Genomic DNA, 18457 nt, shown 5'->3' on the forward strand with positions numbered 1-18457 from the left:
TTTTTATAACTTTTTATGTATTTTATTACTCAACCCTTTACTCATGAATATGGTCTAGTGTTGTAAAACTTTCTTTAAGCACCCCTGACTTCGGCTAAGACGTCACAGGTTTCTTCAACCACCGCTTTCGGCTAAACAACCCACACAAAAAGCTGCTTGCTCGTGCGCCTGCGCGAGTTTAACGATTTCCCAGCCAAGTTAAGAAGCCACTGGCAAAATAAAGTCGAACGGCTGCAGAACTGCGTTGTTGATTTTTTTTCCACAATTTGTGGATGTGAAAAATATTACAATTTTTGGATATTAATTGTGCAGGACCAGATACAAAAAAGTAAGGCTATAATACATTCAAGCAAGTAAAATGTAGGCGTAAACAGGATTACGAGGAAAACGTAAAAACTATCAAGTGGCTACTATGGCTTTTCCGAGAATCTCTGATGCTGCAATAAACAATAGATACAGATACTGGAAGTGATAGTAAAAGGGAATATTTTCAAAACGTTACGAAGACCTAAATGAAAGAAAGGAACATTTCTAAATGTGGGACTTCCCATTAAAAATGGTTTCCAGAAGTTGAAAAACCTGCAAACTTCGTGTGCGTGTGTGCAAGGGCTGCGATGATTCATGCGACCCTAGAAGAGCACCCAAGTGGCTCATATGTGTGTGTGTGTGTGTGTGTCTCTCCCGCTCTCTTGCCAGAAAGTGTGCCTGAGTGGGTGTCCTCAAGTAATGCAAATAACAACAAAAGCCAAACGTCAGCATAACCTGAGCAGAAAGCAGGCAGCTGCTGCTCACGAAAAAGCCTCTAGCATACATTTGTGCGCAAAATCGAAGCACGCAATTCTTCACGTGCCACCGAAAGTTGCAAACATCCAAAGACAGCCAGCAAAACTTTTCCTCCTCACTTTTAAACCGTGACTAATTGTTATTCCACACAGCCGCCAGGAACATCGAGTGGAAACGTGCTGAGAGCGGCTAAGCCAAATCCATTTAAAATGGCCGAAGAGTATATCCCAGATGCCAGCGTCATGGACACGAGTAAGTACCATACCATATTGCAGCATCCAATGCGACCTTAGTGGTCGATCAGTCCAATTTGCTCATTAGCAACTTGTTCAAAATGTTGCACACAAGTTGTGCCAAACTTTTTCGGTGGCTATGAATAATTAATTCGGGTCTTTGTGCCTGGATTGTCAGGTTTCGAAGGGGATACGTGCACATGTGTTATTTGTTGTGCTCTTTTATTTGGGGTGAAATGTATAAGCTCAAAACGAATTGGCGAAAGTTAATGTTCTAATAACAAAGGAAGTCTACAAACAACTCACAGCTGTGTTAGGGAGAAAAGTTCTTTCTATTTTTTCATTTCGGTGACTAATTACAGAACATATTCAAAAGTGTGATTAAACGTTTTCTTTTGTGTTTTCGGATATTAGTAAAAGATAGAAAATAAAACGCTTTTTGTTATTATTGGATATTTAAATTTAATATTCGGTATTAGATTTATAATGATAAAATGTTCTATATAATTTTCTATTATGTTTTAAATTCTTTTAATTATCCCATTATATAATTTTGAGATTGCATATTGAGCGTCTATATATGTAATCTGGAATGGGGTGCTAGTGCTAGTTAACAGTGGGTTTTTCAAAACTTCCAACACAATACGAGTAAATTTTACTTTTGTTTATGGCTTTAAGGTTACACTAGTGACATTGTCCCATCACCACCTTGCACATATTTCAATCGAAGACAACGTTTTGGGTACAACTAAACTATGCATATGTTGCCTAACATACCTGTTGTCCTTTCAGTTGTCCCCGCCATCCTGGGACTGACTGCGGCTGCTGTCCTCTCGTCAGTGGCCTGCATCTGCGCCCGGCAGATGCGCCTCCGGAACAAGAAACAGAGCCAGCACGACGCCTCGTTCCCCTTCCAGCCGACCCGGCGACCGACCGCCGTTCGATCGCCCAGCGGCCAGCCGCCGCACTACTTGAAGAAGTCGCCCTCGCCGACGGGAGGCAAGCAGATGGGACTGCTGTCGCCGATGCAGGACCAGTCCACCTCCCCGATTGCGCAACCGAATGTCAAGTACAGCGAGGAGGGAGATGGACCCGCCCAGCATGCGGAGCAGCAGAATGGCAATCAACTGACCGTGGTGGATGGTAATGGGTTGAAGCACTCGCTGCACAACAGCCTTCACCACTCGCCGGTAGAGACGATCGCCAACGGAAGTGTGACCATTACCCTGGACGACCATTCGCTGACCAACGGGAAGGAGCTGACCGTGACCGACCAGTACGGCAAGCTGGGTACCATCTATTTTAAGCTGCGCTACTTGGCCGAAAGGAACGCCCTTATGGTGTCCATCATCCGTTGTCGCGGACTCCCCTGCAAGGGAGGATCGAGCGGAACCGGAGATATTCCCACTGGCATGAATGGACGCACTCAGGCGGCAACGGATCCGTATGTCAAGCTGCAGCTGCTGCCGGACAAGCAGCACAAGGTCAAGACCCGGGTGGTGCGAAATACCCGGAACCCGGTTTACGACGAGGACTTCACCTTCTACGGCCTGAACATGAACGACCTGCAGAACATGTCGCTGCACTTTGTCATCCTCAGCTTCGATCGATACTCACGTGACGACGTCATTGGCGAAGTGGTGTGCCCATTGACCTCCATCGAGATCGGGGACATCTCCAAAGAGGCTTTGTCCATCAGCAAAGAGATCCAGCCACGGAGCTTGAAGATTCGAGCCCAGGGTCGCGGGGAGCTGCTCATCTCCCTCTGCTGGCAACCAGCTGCCGGTCGCCTCACCGTCGTCTTGCTGAAGGCCCGAAACTTACCGCGCATGGATGTCACCGGACTGGCCGATCCGTATGTTAAGATATATCTCCTCTACAATGGCCAACGCATCGCCAAGAAGAAGACGCACGTGAAGAAACGAACTCTGAGCCCCGTTTTCAACGAGAGCTTCGCATTCGATATTCCCGCCGCCGAAGTGAGTAATAGTATATTCATTTACTATTTGTTTGTAGTTTAACGAAACACCATATCAATTACCTAGCATAGATTAATTGTTAATTGTTTTCTTGTGTTCGTATAATTATCATAGAACTTAAACATGGACGGACTATTTTTGAAAAGCTTTTATAATAATTTTAAAGAATCATAAGTTAACGTGCATATCTCAATTACAGGGCGCTGGCGCCAGTCTTGAGGGTGTGTCTTTGGAACTGATGCTGCTCGACTGGGATCGCGTGACCAAGAATGAGGTAAGTCGCATGGGATGACCTAATGCCAATAGCTGGATAATTGCACGCTCGATATTTCCACAGGTCATCGGTCGGCTGGAGCTGGGCGGCCCGAACTCGAGCAGCACCGCCTTGAACCACTGGAACGAGGTTTGCAACTCGCCGCGCCGCCAGATCGCCGAGTGGCACAAGCTGAACGAGTAGGGGAGGGGCAGGAACCTCCTGGGCGCAGGCGCCCCTTAATGAGGGGGAAGGGAGCAGGAGCAGGCAACCGAAATGGGAGTCATGTGACCTCGTTGCCACCATGAATTTCTCTTTGGTTTTTGGCATATGATTGCATATTGATTGAGTTTATTTTCTACTTTCTACTTTATATTTCACTTGATTTCTGGGAGATCACTTGCTTTGAGTTTGAAGCAAGATTAATGCGAGATAATTGGCCGTTAACGCCACAAGCAGAAAAGAAATATTTACCAAGCAACCACTAACTAAATTAAATGTATTAGAAAATGTTTAGGACCCTAAAAGTGCATGTAAGTGTAAGATAATTCAGAAACATCTCAATATAGACATGTTTAAATATGAGAATAAGCAAGGCAGGGGAATTCTCAATATATTTTAAACTGACACCGACTTTGTTGCTATATATTCATGTATGATTTTCATATCAAATAGTTGAAGTTATATTTAATGTGCCCACCACTGAAGTTGATTTCCTCAAAAGATATATTATTAACCATACATCTGTATAAAATATTTATGATATCTAACGTTTAAGCATACATATGTCTGTACAATTTAATTTTAATTATTTGAATATTTTAGTTTGATTGTAAAGACCTAAAGTATACCATCGCTTTAATGGATACAAGACATCAAATTTGCACACCCCGGAAGCTCTTAAAGTTTTGTCCAGAACGAAGCAAAGATAGATGCTTACTGCTTAACACTTTATACGTACTCTTAAAAATAAAAACAAATAACTAAAACTAATGAAACAAATAAAACTAAACCAAATTGAATCTAGAGAGAACACGCAGCAGAATGCTTAGCACCAAGAAGCTACAAAACCACACACAAATCGATCGAAAAAGTCAGAAAACATTGATTCGGAGAGGAAACCAACACAATACAATAATGTAAGCAGCATAGTACATGTAGGAATCAATTACCAATAACATACTCTAGAGTATAACCACTCACGAATAGCTCAAACCGAACGCAATAAGCACTACAGGTGTATCTAGCGGCACTACCTTTAAAGGCAACGGATGGAGGAGACCCCGATGAAAGCATAGCTTAACGAAGACACCGAATCATTATCCACTACTGATATTAAGTGTACTGAATACAATTATAAACTATACCAGATCTATATAGACATCAGCCCGCTTCTACGTATATTTTGTAAACTGAGTGTTAGAGCATTAAACTTCATTGAATAACTACGTGCATACAACCATAAGGATATATACAAGCATACATAGCGATTCGCGAGAATCGCAGATACAACTTCAATTCGTGTCCAATCAAAACTTCAATTCGTCTAATGGAAAAACAATAATTACCAATACATATGCAAAGAGTTTGTGCAGAGGAACCCAAATTATATGAGATGTGTATAATTCTACATTATATGTAATTGTAATTGTAAGCTACATCAAATGGTTAATTTCAGTAATAAAAGGTATTATATAAAACAATGTGCACTGCGAATTATTTGCATTAATACGTGTCTTATCAGCTCTCTTAATTCTGTGAGTATACTATAGTTAACAGAGTTTAAAGCACTGATAAGAGGAGATTCTTGCTTATACAAAAGAGTACAGACTAACAGATACCTATTATATCATTGGATTGCACATTTCTGCTTTCCTTACTATTAGATGGGTCGCTTGCCTTGAAGTCTAATACTAAAAACAATAATTGGCAATTGTTTGCCAGATGAAAGTTCCGATCGGCCAGATCAAAGGTTCGAATTATGCTATAGCAAGGTCTGCGATGAGGAGGGTTTTTATGGTGGGTGTTTAAATGGAACTCTAAATTGCGATAGAAAGATCGACTGTTGGGATGGAAGCGATGAAAATAAGTTCGAGTGCTTGCATGATGCAAATCTAAAGAATGAGTACGAAGACCTCAAAGGGAACTGTATGTAAGTTGTATTTGCTATGAAACTCAATTGGTTGAGTTTGAGTATGTTCACGTTAGATGCTGTCCTAGTATAACAACTAATTTATCTTATAAATTGCCCTAACATACTTACATAGTAAGTTTACCTATGGGACGACGTCCCATACTTTTAAGACAAATAATCCCAATTGCTCGTAAAATTTAAATATTTGATAAATTTATTTGAATTACTGAGTGAATTAAACCGTATGCATTTGTTATTTATTGTTTACTCTAACATACCTTGTTAGACAAAATTTATTAATGTTAAAGCTAAGGTGTGCTGCATAGCATCTTGTGTATGCGTTCCAGAGATGAGGACTTTTTCGATTGCAAGGGGTCTGAACTGTCTGAACTTTAGTCAGGTGTGCGATGGATTAGCGGATTGCAAGGACTGCAGCGACGAAGACGGCACACTCTGCACGGCTTTCAGATGCCTCTACGGAGCCTGTGTTAGTCCGAATGCATTGTGTAATCACATTCCCGATTGCCTAGATGGCTCCGATGAGATGGCGGAGAAGGATGTCAAAAACGCTTGGAAAGTGTGTCGACTAGAAGACCCTTCAAAATCTCTGGTGGTCGAAAACTACGTTGGTGGGACAACCTTTCAAAGTACCGCCTTTGTGCCCGATAAGACCGTCGTCCATCTAAGCTGCCGCAATGGATATGCTCTGATCGGCGAGGAGAAGAACATTTGCGACCAGGACCAGTGTCGCTATCCATTGTCCTGGTGCGTGCCCCAATGTAAGCACGTGGGTAATCTAAGCCACACGAGGCAGTGCACCCTGAATGGTCGTCCGATAGACTGCGATCAGTCGGTGCTGCCGATGGGCACTCTAATGTCGGTCACCTGCTCGTCGGGGTATGAAAAAACAGGAGGTGATGGTCTGCAGTTTTGCGACGAAACCGGAAGTTGGGTGGTTTCCAAAAAGCTGCCAAACTGCGGGCCCATCTGTGGTATTTGGTAGGTGAATAACGCCACGCCATCGACGTCTCCTCCATGGTTGATGAATGTCTTTCAGCGGGGTCACAAGCCGGAGTTTACGGTTGTCTGCCATGCTACCATCGTGTCGCCGTATATTCTGGTCGCCACGGAGATCTGTTTCCGTAATGTGGCCATTAAGAGCGTGGCCTCCACGGAGCCTCTGTTCTACACATACAACAGCTTCCTGGCCCACGAACCCCATCCGTTTAAGTTGCACAACGTGTCCCATATACACTATGTTACGTAAGTACTATACACATATGCAACAGAATGATATTTGAGGAGATTATCAACACAATATTCCTAAAATAGGCAGGCCATCCAAAATGATATTCCGAGACACAGGGGAAGGATAACATTTAATTTACTTTATTACGGGTTGAGTTTGTGGTTAGTCGGAAATCAATTTACATCAACTGAGGAACACACATCTACTATTGACAATTATATAAGTACGTATGCATATTTCAGCTGGATATCGAATCCAAGTCCAACTGGGAACTGTCCGTATATTTGCATATCTTAGCCATTGAATCGTTTTGTAATCTGCTGTAAACGTTAGACGGTAAAACAAATAATCATTTAGCTCGGCTATCTGAATACCCCAAATGTTTCTATTTAATGTGTGTGGGTGTGTGGGTCAGAGTTCATTTGCTATTCACTTAATTGTAGGTATTTTCTTTTTGTGTTCCATTTTCGTTTTGTCTTTACATTGAGATTTCGTTCTGGAGTTAAACACTAGCTATCGGTTAGATTAACTTTAATTTAGATTAGGATTAAAATTAAAATTAAAATTATTTTATTTAATAATACATTACATTTGATGTTGTCATACTCGTAATTACGTTTAGGTTTAGTTTCTGCCATTTAGTACGAAATTTTATAGGACACATTCAGTTTGCTTAGTAACTGCAGTAAAAACGCGCTTTAAAATGTTTGATTTTCATCATTTCCTCCGCTGGTTCAATTAAAGGTTAATTTCGATCTCTTCAGTCTTTCCAAAAAGTAGTACAACATTTCTTTTCGGTTTTTGTTTTTTACTTCGGTTTTTGCAACTGCCAACATATGTATACTTATAAATGTTTTTTTTTTCAAAATAGTTTTCATCTATCGCATAGTTTTATTTATAGTTGTAAACACGTTTGATTTCTTGAATTCATTTTGCATTTTTTGTGTTTTGTTTCTCGAGGAGATTCTCTCGGAAATATCTGTATTTAATACGATACACCTAAACAAATATATATGAGGATTTGTATGTTAATGTAAGTTACGTTTGCCGGTAAGTTTCTTTAGGTGATGTGTATATCTATGTACAAATATATCGGCTTAGTGTGCAGCTTTTGATATCTGCCATTGCTTCAAGACTGCGAGATCCGTGTGCACCGAAAACAAATCTATTTCCAATTATATTTACAAGCGGCAAGAGACGAGGTCTTCGAAAACTAATCACTCGACGGGAAAACTTTTGCTGGACCGAATTCATATCGCAGGACCTTTATCTGGACCTGAACTGGTGCTTGTATTCCAAGACATTGTGTAAACATAGGTATGGACGGTGTTTGTCAAATTAGAGTACGTATCGTTGGCCATTTACATAGTGCTTATCGAGTGCGCGAGAACGAACACCCTTAACTTAACCCAAGAAGATCTACAAAAATTACAAAATGACCTTTACTCGCTACGACTAACTACAAATTAATACTGTACAGGAATGCACGCCTCGTCTCCGCTTGGAGAAACAACGGATGAACTACCTTCCATCTAGAAGTAGGCCCCTAGCTATCCCTTGTCCTTCCCAGGACCCACGCTCACGCCCAGCAGGTGCTCCCCCGCCATCAGTCCCGCCGGCTGGTGGGCGTAGTTGCGGATCTGGTGCAGCGAGATCAGCTGGTTGGGGAACGCGTTCGCGTTGTTCTGGTTCACGTTCTTGTTCGGGAAGCTGATGGCATCGTAGAGATAGGGCCGCTGGGCCATCGGGTGGTGGCTCAGCGAGTTCAGGTGCGGTGGCATCGAGTTTATCGGCGTGAACGCCGAGTTGCTGGTGGTTTTCGTTATTGATGCGGCGTCATAGGGGCCCACGGCACTGGGGGTCGAGGCTGTTGTGAAGAATCGAAGAGACGGAAAACAGTCAGAAGTTAGTTACGATATCAATTTAAAAGACAAATTTTCTCCGACTATTAGATAGACTTTACTCAATGGAGTAATACAGTAATTGATTTTGGATATCGATAGAAATTGGTAAAACACATAAAATAATGAAAAAAATCAAAACAAAAAGTGAGCACGTGCCAACTTTTTTACGGCTTGTTGGCGTTATCAAATTAAAGACTGTGAAATCTCCATGATCTCCATCTTAACTCTCTAGCTCTTTTAGTTCCTGAGATCTCGACGTTCATACGGAAGGACAAACAGATGGACAGATGGACGGACATGGTCAGATCGACTTGGCAAGTGATGTTAATCAAGAGTTTATATACTATATGGTTTCGTAAAACTTTTACTTTTTGAATCTGTCCGATCTAGAATCTTGGTATAGCATTGGAATAAAGAACCCCGCAAGTTGTGAATAGAAATTTGAATAATGTGGAGCATTAGAAAGTATGTGCACTTTATCGTAAACGTTTTCTGTAATCATTTGTTGAGTTCAAAAGACATATGAAATAAGACAATCGAGTCTTCCATTGCACTACATATTGCCTAGGTGAGATGTAATCAAAGATCGGATCACTTACCAATATCCTCCCGCACCGGATCGGGCATGCGATGATGGGGCTGCAACTCCGCGCCGTGTCCGTTGCTTTGGGATCCGTTGGGAGCCGTCGGCTGAGCGTAGTGGGCTTCCATGCTGTGCTGCGGAGGAGGTTGCTGCTGCGGATGGTGGTGTTGCTGCTGTTGTTGTTGCTGCTGCTGCTGCTGGGGCGGGACATGTTGCTGCGGCGGGACTCCGTGTTGCGGATGGTGGTGGTGCGCCTGCTGCTGCTGCTGTTGCTGCTGCTGCTGCTGCTGCTGCTGCTGTTGTTGTTGCTGCTGCTGCTGCTGGTGCATCACCTCCATGGCGTTGGCTGCAGCGGCCGAGTCCGGACTTACCTTTGGCCAGTAGCCGTTGTCGCTGGGGGCAATCGAGACTGGGGGCAGGCCCAGGTTGTTGCGCTGATGCTGGGCGGGATTGGGAGGTGGAGGCGGTCCATTTGCCGGGTTGGCGGATCCGCCGGCAGCTGCCGCGGCCGCCGCTGCAATGGCCGCCGCACTGCCTGGCACGATAGGTGGCCGCTTGTCCGTCCGCTCCGCGTGCTTCTGCATGTGCTTGGTCAGGTAGGTCTCCTGGGTGTAGGACTTGCCGCAGTACTGGCAGATGTGCGTCTTCAGGTGCTTCGACTCCTTGTGCTTGGGGATGTGCTCCAGCAGCGAAGGCTCGTCGGAGAAGCACTTGTAGCAGGAGTTGCACTTGAACGGCTTGTCCGTCTGGTGGCACCGCGAGTGCGACTGCAGGTTGGAGAGCTGCGAGAAGGCCTTCTGGCAGCCGGGATGCCTGCACTTGTACGGCTTGTCGCCCGTATGCGTCCGGATGTGCTGCTGCAAATGCGAGAGCTGCGTGAACTTTCGCTGGCAGATCTCACAGCGGTACGGCTTGATGCCCAGGTGGATCCGGGTGTGCTGCGACAGATACGACGAGTTGGCGAAGGCCTTCGAGCACTGGGTGCACTTATACGGCTTCGCCTCCCGCATGTGGATCTGCGTGTGCAGCTGGAGATCTGCCTTCGAGCTAAAAATCTGAGGGCGAAGAATCGTATATTTAGACTTGCGTGACGAATCGATAATCAAATGCCTGGCTGCTGGTATAACTACAAAAGTAATAGGGTACGATAAAACCTGCGCATTTTTTAAAAGTTTGTTATCTTTAAGGAGCTATTATGAATGCATTTAATACGTTGCTCAAAAACGAATTAATGTAAGCCATTGTAAAAATTAGACGGGATATTGTTTGAATATGTTGCAAATAACTGAGAAATCGCAATAAAGGTTTCTTAAACTTAATACTTTATAAACACAAAATACAATACATTAAAAACTAATTTCGAGTCTAAGTGTAGGCCACTCTTGAATGAAACCAAAGGTCTAGATTTACAAAAATAATTTCTCCTTTAAAAAACTGCTAGAGAATTTTGTACGATAGTAGAATAAATTTAAGCCCTTGAAGCATATTTTGAAACATATATTGCTGGAAATTAAATTCCTTAAAATTTATATAGCGTGGATTTACGAACATTTTGATTCCTTAACCCAAAAGGTTCTTAAACTTTCCTTTAAAGTTTCCCAACTTCCTGATCTTAACAAAGAGATTTCACGTTATTAATATTGTGAAATAGATACTTTGCTTGACCACAAAGCTAAATATTAAATGTTGCAGACTTAGTTCAAAAGTTGCCCATCACCTTGGTGTCCTTCACGTCCAACTGGGTCATGTGGTGCGGCGAGCTGGTGGAGGATGATATGCCATTGCCGGATCCTGCTGCCGTGGTCACGTTGCCCACGCCAGCAGCCCCCGCAGAGGAATTTTGAGAATTTCTTTCGTTCAACGTCGCATTCTGCATGCGGATGCCGCCATTGTCCACGCTGTTGCTGGTCACTATGATGTGCTGGTTGGGATTGGGGTAGATCCGGGACTTGCGGCCCCTGGTGGATCCGGTGGGGGCGGGTCCAGCGGTGCTGCTGCTCCCACTGCTGCTGCTGACCACTGCGTCGTTTACGTGCTTTTGGCCACTTGCCACCGATCCACTGACCGCCGAGGAGGCCACACTGCTCTCCAGATTGGTGATACTCGGCTTGGGCTCCGGCACCAGCTGATACTGGTGTTGCTGCTGCTGGTGATGCTGCTGCTGCTGCTGTTGCTGCTGCTGCTGCGGTGGCTGGGGCTGCTGGTGGGGCTGTTGGCTGTAGCTAAGGACGGAGTTCCTCAAGTCGGCCGTGTTGGAGAACACACTAAGTGGACCCAGGGCCACGCGTTCGTTGAGGCTGTTCCGCAGGTGATCGATAGAGCGATGCACGGCATGGGAGTAATCCCCGCCAGCGGGCGGAATCTCCCCAATCAGCGGCGAGTTGTGATGGTAGTCCAGGCCGCCGCCTATCGGACGATACTCGATGAGACGGCCTTCCATTTGGCTGCTTATTAAATCTATGTTGGTTTAGTTTTGTTTCACTGGTCCAAGCACAATTTTAATTCGTGCAGGTATCTTTAGGTTTTCACTCCTACTTCGTTATATTTTATACTGTAGCTCTGCAGTTATGAAAGAACTTTGTGATCACTTTTATTTTTTTTTTTAATTTTCATTTAATTGCATATTATTATTGAGAAATACGTCCGAAGGGATATTTGGCCTGGTTATTCTCGTTTTTGAGTTGTAAGATCGTGGAGAAGAATGAATGTCCTAGTTCGATCGTAATTATCCCAAAAATATACAATATTAAATTTAGAAATGAAGACAAGATGGGATTTTTAATTCCAATGCATCTTTTGGGAGATATTAAATAAAAGGACTATTAAATTCTAATTGTTTTTCGTAACCTGATCTGATCTTAAAACTGCTCTTTAACACTTCATCCTACGAGTGGAGATTGACCCCGAGAATTCTCGCAACTCAGTTCCTAATGAATGCGAGTGATGCAACAATTTGCGAAGCAGAATAACTTTGTTGAAGCTGTGTTAGCGCTTTGTTGACACTGTGCCCCAACTGCCAAAGCCAATATTAAATAAAGGGGAAATAACAAAAACGAAGCTCCACTGAAAACCTGCGAGACTCGACCGCAAAAACGCTTTGGTCTCGACTGGTTGCACCGGGGAGCCGGAAAAGCGACTTTTTGTCTCCGCTTTTGTTGTCCTAAATCTAACGCCATTTTTTCCACGGCTCACTTTTATTTTGAATTTTCAATTGGTACGCCTCTGCTCACATTTTTTCCGTATTCCCCTTAACTTTTTTACGCGACAAAAATATTTTTTCCGCACGAATTTGGCTTTTCTGGCTTGTGTTCGACTTTTTGCGAAGCGATTTCGTTTTTCCATTTTCTATGCATTTTTCTTTTTGGACTGCCTTCGATTAGATTTTTTCTATATATTTGTATAAATGCTTGGCTGTGCTTTTTCAACCTCCCACGGTTTTTCCCGATTTTTTTTTTGTGGACAGCTAGTCATTCAGGCGCAGACATGCCGCAGACATCCTGTGGAATTTTCCAGGTGAAAGTCCTCAATGGTATTTTTCTGCTTCGTTTTTTTTTTTATTGAAATGCTCCAATTCGATACCTTCTAGTTCTAAACGCGACAAATTATTCATTCATGAGTAGAGTATTTGTTTGCTTTGTTGCGCTGCCAGTGTGGCTCTTTTTTCACAATGTTTTTATTAGTTTGTTTAGATATAAATGAAAATGGATTTTTTGCGTCTATACCATTGACCTTGAACGCCATTTTTGGGTGTTAGATATTTGCCGGTTCAAAAGAGATGGAAAAATAGATATGTCAACACTTTGGCCGCTGACATGCAATTGTGGCTTTGGCTTAATTATTGCAAGTGTTAATGCATGATTAACAAATTATTTATGGAATTGAAATGTAAGAGCTGAGAGGTTCTCTGAGATTTAATTGACATGACAATGAGCCATGGAATGCCTGGTGGCAAATATGAAATGCGTAATGAATTTAAATGATTTTCCAGCTTGAAGTGGAAACCAGCAACATAGTACGTTTCACATTTTATAACTTATGCTAAATTAAACTGGCTTCAATCTTTTAAAAACGACTAACTCTGTGCTTATGTGCCCGTAACTTCTAAAGAAATGATCTATGCTCATTCTGAAATACGTCTTTTTTTTTCGCTCAAAATGTATATAAGCCAGATTTTTCCCACCTGCTACCTGCTGCTGCCAGTCAGGTGGTGTGATTTCTTTTTTTTATTGGTTTGCTAAATATTGACTTTTTTGACATAGCCATTTAATTTATATAGGATCCTGAACAAACAATCAGCCCAGGCGAGTACATAGGCGGATGGCACATAATGTAATAATGGCGGAAAATAAAAAATGCAAAAAACCATTTGAAACTAAGAGCAAAAAATTGAAACTGGGGAAAATATGATGCCTCTGTCTGTGTTTGCATTTACACTGAGTTTGGGTTTGTTTGGGCCTGGGTTTGGGTCCTGAGCTTTTCCGATTGTGTTAATACGTAGTTTGGGCTTTTAACTAATTAACATTTAGTGGTTTGGCAATATTCTCGCCCAGCTCTCCAGCCACATTCCCTCACAGATTTGCGGGGGATGTTATTAATTGAAAAATGTGTAAAAAGTTTTGCGCGCTCTTTTATTATTCATAATTTGCTGTTGTTGCTTTGTTTTTTTTTTTATTTAATTCTGATTAATGCATTTTTCACACCGTTCTTTAGGTTTTTGTATTAACTTGTTCAGAATCACAAAAATATTTCCACTTTTTTCACAGTTTTTTATTGTTTCAGTTTATGAAAAATGCATTGCACGATGTTATGTGATACTTTTTTTTCTTTATGTTCACCCTTTTTACATGGCTAGTTTCTTATGCATTTTAATGATATTTATTTTCACATTTTGCCATAGGAGTTGATTTTGTCAGCTTTTTGCACTAATCATTAATTAATTTCACATCACTTAAAATATGCAATTAATATTATGTGTGTTTGCCATAATTAAAAATAATGTGTTCATCTTATTAGGAGCGTACGCTCGAGGGACCCTTGTAAGCGTTGTTATCGCCGCGCTAGTCTTTGATTAACTGATCGCTCCGAAAAGGATTTTGGCCCAAACATCCAAGTGCAGCAACAGCTGCTGGCCAAAAGGTCCGATTAACGGCTGATTATGCGAGCGATACTAACTAAAATCTCACTCCGGCGGTGGCCCAGCGATCTTCTCAGCCTATCAAGTTTCGGGGACCCAAAAATCACGCTGGTCCAGCTCCGAATCAGGTGTTCTGCGGTGCCCAATTAGTTTCAGCTTGATTGGACCGGATCAACTCAAGGCTCGAGTCGGTGAAGTCGAGTGTAAAATTATTCGGCCATCGAGCGATTGACATTGCGACCAATCGAGCTGGGAACGTTTGAGAAAACGGACTCGACAGCCCAGCGGGTCTCATGGTTTCGATTAGGATAAGCCTTTCAAGGGGATGACAGCTTAGCGAACTTGGGATCAACATAGAACATTAGAATCAAGTTGATTTCCCATCAAACAAATATTTCTCATTTGCAGTAAAGTAATAGTAAACAGTAAAAGATATTAATGTTGGAAATGTTTAATCAATTATCGTGCTGATCCAGAAATGGCTGATATCTTTAAAAATTTATGTACTTATATTTGTACTAAACTCCGATATATGTATATATAAATAACCTTATTTTTATCCTAATCCGTTTCCTACGATTTCTTTCCTACGGCAACCGTACGTATGTATAATCAAAGCTAAAGTCAAGTGAATACTCTGGAGGCAATAAAAAATTTCGTACGACAGGTACGAAATTTCTGAATTCTTTTACAAGTATCTAAACAATTAAGTGATCAGTTGTTTTTATTTTAATAAAGCAATCTTAATTTATTTTTATACTTTTTTTTTATATAGTTTGGGATTGCTCCATTGGTCTCTATATAAATTACTTTAAGTAACTCAGGTTAATTTTTTCACTTGGGGTTTCTTTTGTTTATAAGAATTTTAAGTGTTGCTATGTCATTTGAATATTGAGCCATGCTCAAGTTCTAAAACCTAATTAATTTTCCTTTTTTTTAAGTTCTTTGAAGATATTATGTGATGTGTGTGAATTAAAAGTGTTAAAAGAAAAAGTTAACAGACAATGGATCATTGGATTTCCAGTTTTGAGTATCAAAACTCAGTTTCGGCCATTAAATCTGATTTGGAAATGGGTTGTTTGCTCGCACGCCCAAGTTGCAGGAGTTGTTTTGACCTTGATATTGAGCACAAGAAACAGCTGATATGGGGTGCAAGCACACCAACACATGCACGGCGACCGGCGAAGAACATTTATTATTTATACGTAAAGCCCGCCAGCTTCCTCGCAAACACACACACACTCCCTCTAGGAGACCAGAACACGCTCAGAAGCAAAACAAAGCCAGCTGTGGCTGCTTGGCTGGCTTTCTTCTTGGTTTTTCTGCACGTGACCAAGACAAGGACGCGTTGCGTTAGAAGCTCGCGTATCCTTAAGATGCACACCCACACTCGTACGCCCGATATTTTTTTCCTGGCCAACAATAAATAAAAACACACACTGGTGAGCGGGGAAGCCGGAAAACGTTGAAAAGCGCGCACACGTACCACCGGAAACGGAAACAGAGACGGAGACCGAGACCAAGTCAAGAAAAAACCCACTGCCTGTGTGTGTGAGTTTTCGCTTGTTTTTTTTTTTTTTCTCAATATTTTCGTATTTTTTCGTGGCGCTTTCCTTGCGGCTGAGATACTTTTTCTTAACGTTGCCGCGGCGACGAGCAGGAGGCGAAGGAGTTTCGCCGAAGACGTTTCTCGTGGTGTTGTCGTGTTGTTATTTCGCTGGCTGCACTGGTATTGGTGGTCACACTCGCATCCACATCCACTTCCGTATCCGTATCGGTATCGTTATCCTTTGTTGATATCGTCCTCGGCGGTACGGACTCAAGGAACATGTTGCGCACGGAGAAAAAACACGGAGCAGACTGAACGGACTTGGCGAGCGTGCCGGAGCCGAGAGCACGATCCGTCACCAATGTAAAAACTCAACTAAAGCGATGATGAAAAAATCTGAAACAATATATTTTTGGGGGGCGAACCGCACACACAGATACTCTCCAGAACACACACACACACAGATGCAGAGGCGACGCAGCATCGACAGGCAGACAGACAAAACGCGCACTAACACCACTGCGAAGCTTCAAAACGCAGCGGCAGCAGAGTCCATCTGTGTCTGTGAGTGTGTGTGTGTGTGTGTGCTTGTGGGTGGCTGTGGGTGGTGTGGGTGTGGGCCTGGCTTACTAAAGGCCGCCGCCGGCCGACACAAACACACTCACACAGCCAAGCGGTAACTTCGAAAAAAAGCAGCGGCCGCAGCAGCAGCAGCGCCAACAACTAAGCGAGCAAAAAAAAAAAAACCAAATACAACAAAAAAAGGACATAGCAAAAAAACCGAAAAAATATCCAAACGCACACAGAGAAAAAAGTTTTGGTTGCATAGGCGGCGAGCTGTGGCGTCGCAGTCAGCGCCTCTGCTGCCGCTATTCAAATGCTGCGACGCCGGCAGCGCTGCCACCTGCCAGCAGCAGCAACAACAACAGCACAGGAGCAGCGCCAACATTGACCCAAACTCAAAGAGGAGCGGAAAGGGGGTGGGGCAGGGGGCTCTAAAAAACGCGGAAAAAAATTGTGTAAAAAAATAAAGGGGAATTTTGCGCCGGCGACAAACCCACGCACACAAGCACATGGCCATGCCAATACACTCACACAGACGCACTGGAATTTTTTTCGCTGTTAGCCTTTGCCGCCCCAAATATCCTGTCTGCCCCACCCCCTGTTAGCCACCCCCTGCCACCATTTTTTTGCATTTTGTTTTGTTCGACTTTGATGCGAACGTACTTTTTTTTATTGCGCAAAAGAGAGGGGAATGCCGCAAGAGAAGGAGAAAGAGAGAGAGAGCGAGAGCACACGTTTCATTTGACTTTGCAGGCTGTTTTTGTGTGCTTTTGAATATGTTTGTGATTTGTTTTTGTTTGGCACTGGTCAACAATTAACAAAAGTCATTATTGTGGCTCCGCATTTATTCCGGCGATATTTCAGCTAAAATACCGTTAACTGGCAGATTAATCAATAGCGCCGGGAAGTAGGCAACTGTTTTGCTGGCCGCCTTGTTTCTGTGGTTGCGCTTTCTAGCACTCAATCAGCCCCACATGGGTTTCGCTAGAAATCCCCAAAAAATGTGGCAGCGAACGGGTGGCCGCCCCCCAAAGGGGTGGGCCCAAGCAGAACTCACCTCGGGCAGTCGAAAAGCAGCAGAAAAAGCAGGAAAGGCAGCAGCCTCCGCCCTGACCTAAGCCACCGCGCTGGCTTAACTGCCAACAGCAACCACCTCACATTTGGCCACCCACTCCGCCCACTATAGCCCATTCAGCCCCCCACCGCCGGCCAACCCCAGCTACCCCCAGCCATCCCAAACCACCCCACTGCAGCCCTCTGCAGCCCTCTGCCGGCGTCGACGTTTGTCTGCTGCCGTGGTTGCTGATATTTCTAAGTTCTTTTTTTCGCATTGCAACCTTGCCTCAACTTCTTCGCCCAGCACAACCCACCCCCGCTCTTTTTTCTTCCCAGCAGTTTGCACATTTTTCCCAGCATTTTTTCCATTTCCATTTGCTGTGCATTTTTTTCTCTTGGCGCCCCTCCTTTTTCCAATTTTTTTCCTGCCACAGGAAATAAATTTTTTCCTTTCTGTCGCCCCGTCTCGCTTGCACCTTGTGCATTTTGAACCCCCCCCCCCCCCGTTCGCAAAACACAATCATTTTTTTGCAGTCATTTCCCCACCGCTTTGGTGGTGTTGCTATTGCTGTTGCATTTGCATCTGTGTTTTCGCTTTTAGATTTTGTTTTTTAGGTTTTTGCATCCTGGCCGGCGGCAGAAAGAAAGGGAGAGGAAGAGTCTTAAAAAATAGCAGAGTTGCCATTGAAAAATACAATTTATTATAAATTGTTGTTTTTAGTGCCCAACTAGAATTGGGTTAGACAAAGCGACGATTGAGGCGGAATTCTTTAACAGGTTGTTTTGCGATTTATAGTTCAATTCACAAAAGGTCACTTAGTGAACTGATTTTTTGTCCTTAAAATCATATTGGTCATCTTATGTGTAGGCCAGCTTTTCAGAATTTGAATATCTAGTTTTATCCCACATACTGGTGGGTGTTAATATTTCTATTTCTATGTGGATATTTTAAGAGTGTTCCCTAGTAGCTAAATGATATACATCTGAGACTTTTAATTAATTAATTGCTGATTTCATGGTTTTAGTACAGAAAACC

The 18457-nt window shown here is 43.1% G+C and overlaps 2 protein-coding genes and 1 pseudogene across 5 annotated transcripts in view; 2 read left to right on the forward strand and 1 right to left on the reverse strand.

Annotated features, from left to right (window-relative positions):
* Positions 1–204: 204 nt before the first annotated feature.
* Positions 205–4949, forward strand: Syt4 (Synaptotagmin 4). Its single transcript, NM_058116.5, has 5 exons — positions 205–328; positions 936–1035; positions 1809–2995; positions 3195–3269; positions 3333–4949. The coding sequence occupies exons 2-5, from the start codon at positions 993–995 to the stop codon at positions 3450–3452; spliced, it is 1425 nt and encodes a 474-aa protein (NP_477464.1). The 5' UTR covers positions 205–328; positions 936–992; the 3' UTR covers positions 3453–4949.
* A 233-nt stretch (positions 4950–5182) lies between these two features.
* On the forward strand, positions 5183–6649 carry CR10032 (annotated as a pseudogene).
* A 107-nt stretch (positions 6650–6756) lies between these two features.
* rn (rotund) overlaps positions 6757–18457 on the reverse strand; it is a 37013-nt gene continuing 25312 nt past the window's right edge. For 3 of the 4 annotated variants that reach the window (NM_141458.3, NM_001275414.2, NM_001144549.2), the window contains 2 exons: positions 9135–10173; positions 6757–8498 (listed from right to left, as the gene is read on the reverse strand). In NM_141458.3, coding sequence (NP_649715.2) covers positions 8182–8498; positions 9135–10173 — 1356 coding nt within the window. In that variant the 3' untranslated portion in view covers positions 6757–8181. Of the gene's footprint in view, positions 8499–9134; positions 10174–10835; positions 11620–18457 lie in introns of those variants that run through there. The other variant, NM_206456.2, reaches the window with a different exon arrangement.

This window comes from Drosophila melanogaster, chromosome 3R (assembly GCF_000001215.4).
Source record: "Drosophila melanogaster chromosome 3R".
Lineage (NCBI taxonomy): Eukaryota > Metazoa > Arthropoda > Insecta > Diptera > Drosophilidae > Drosophila > Drosophila melanogaster.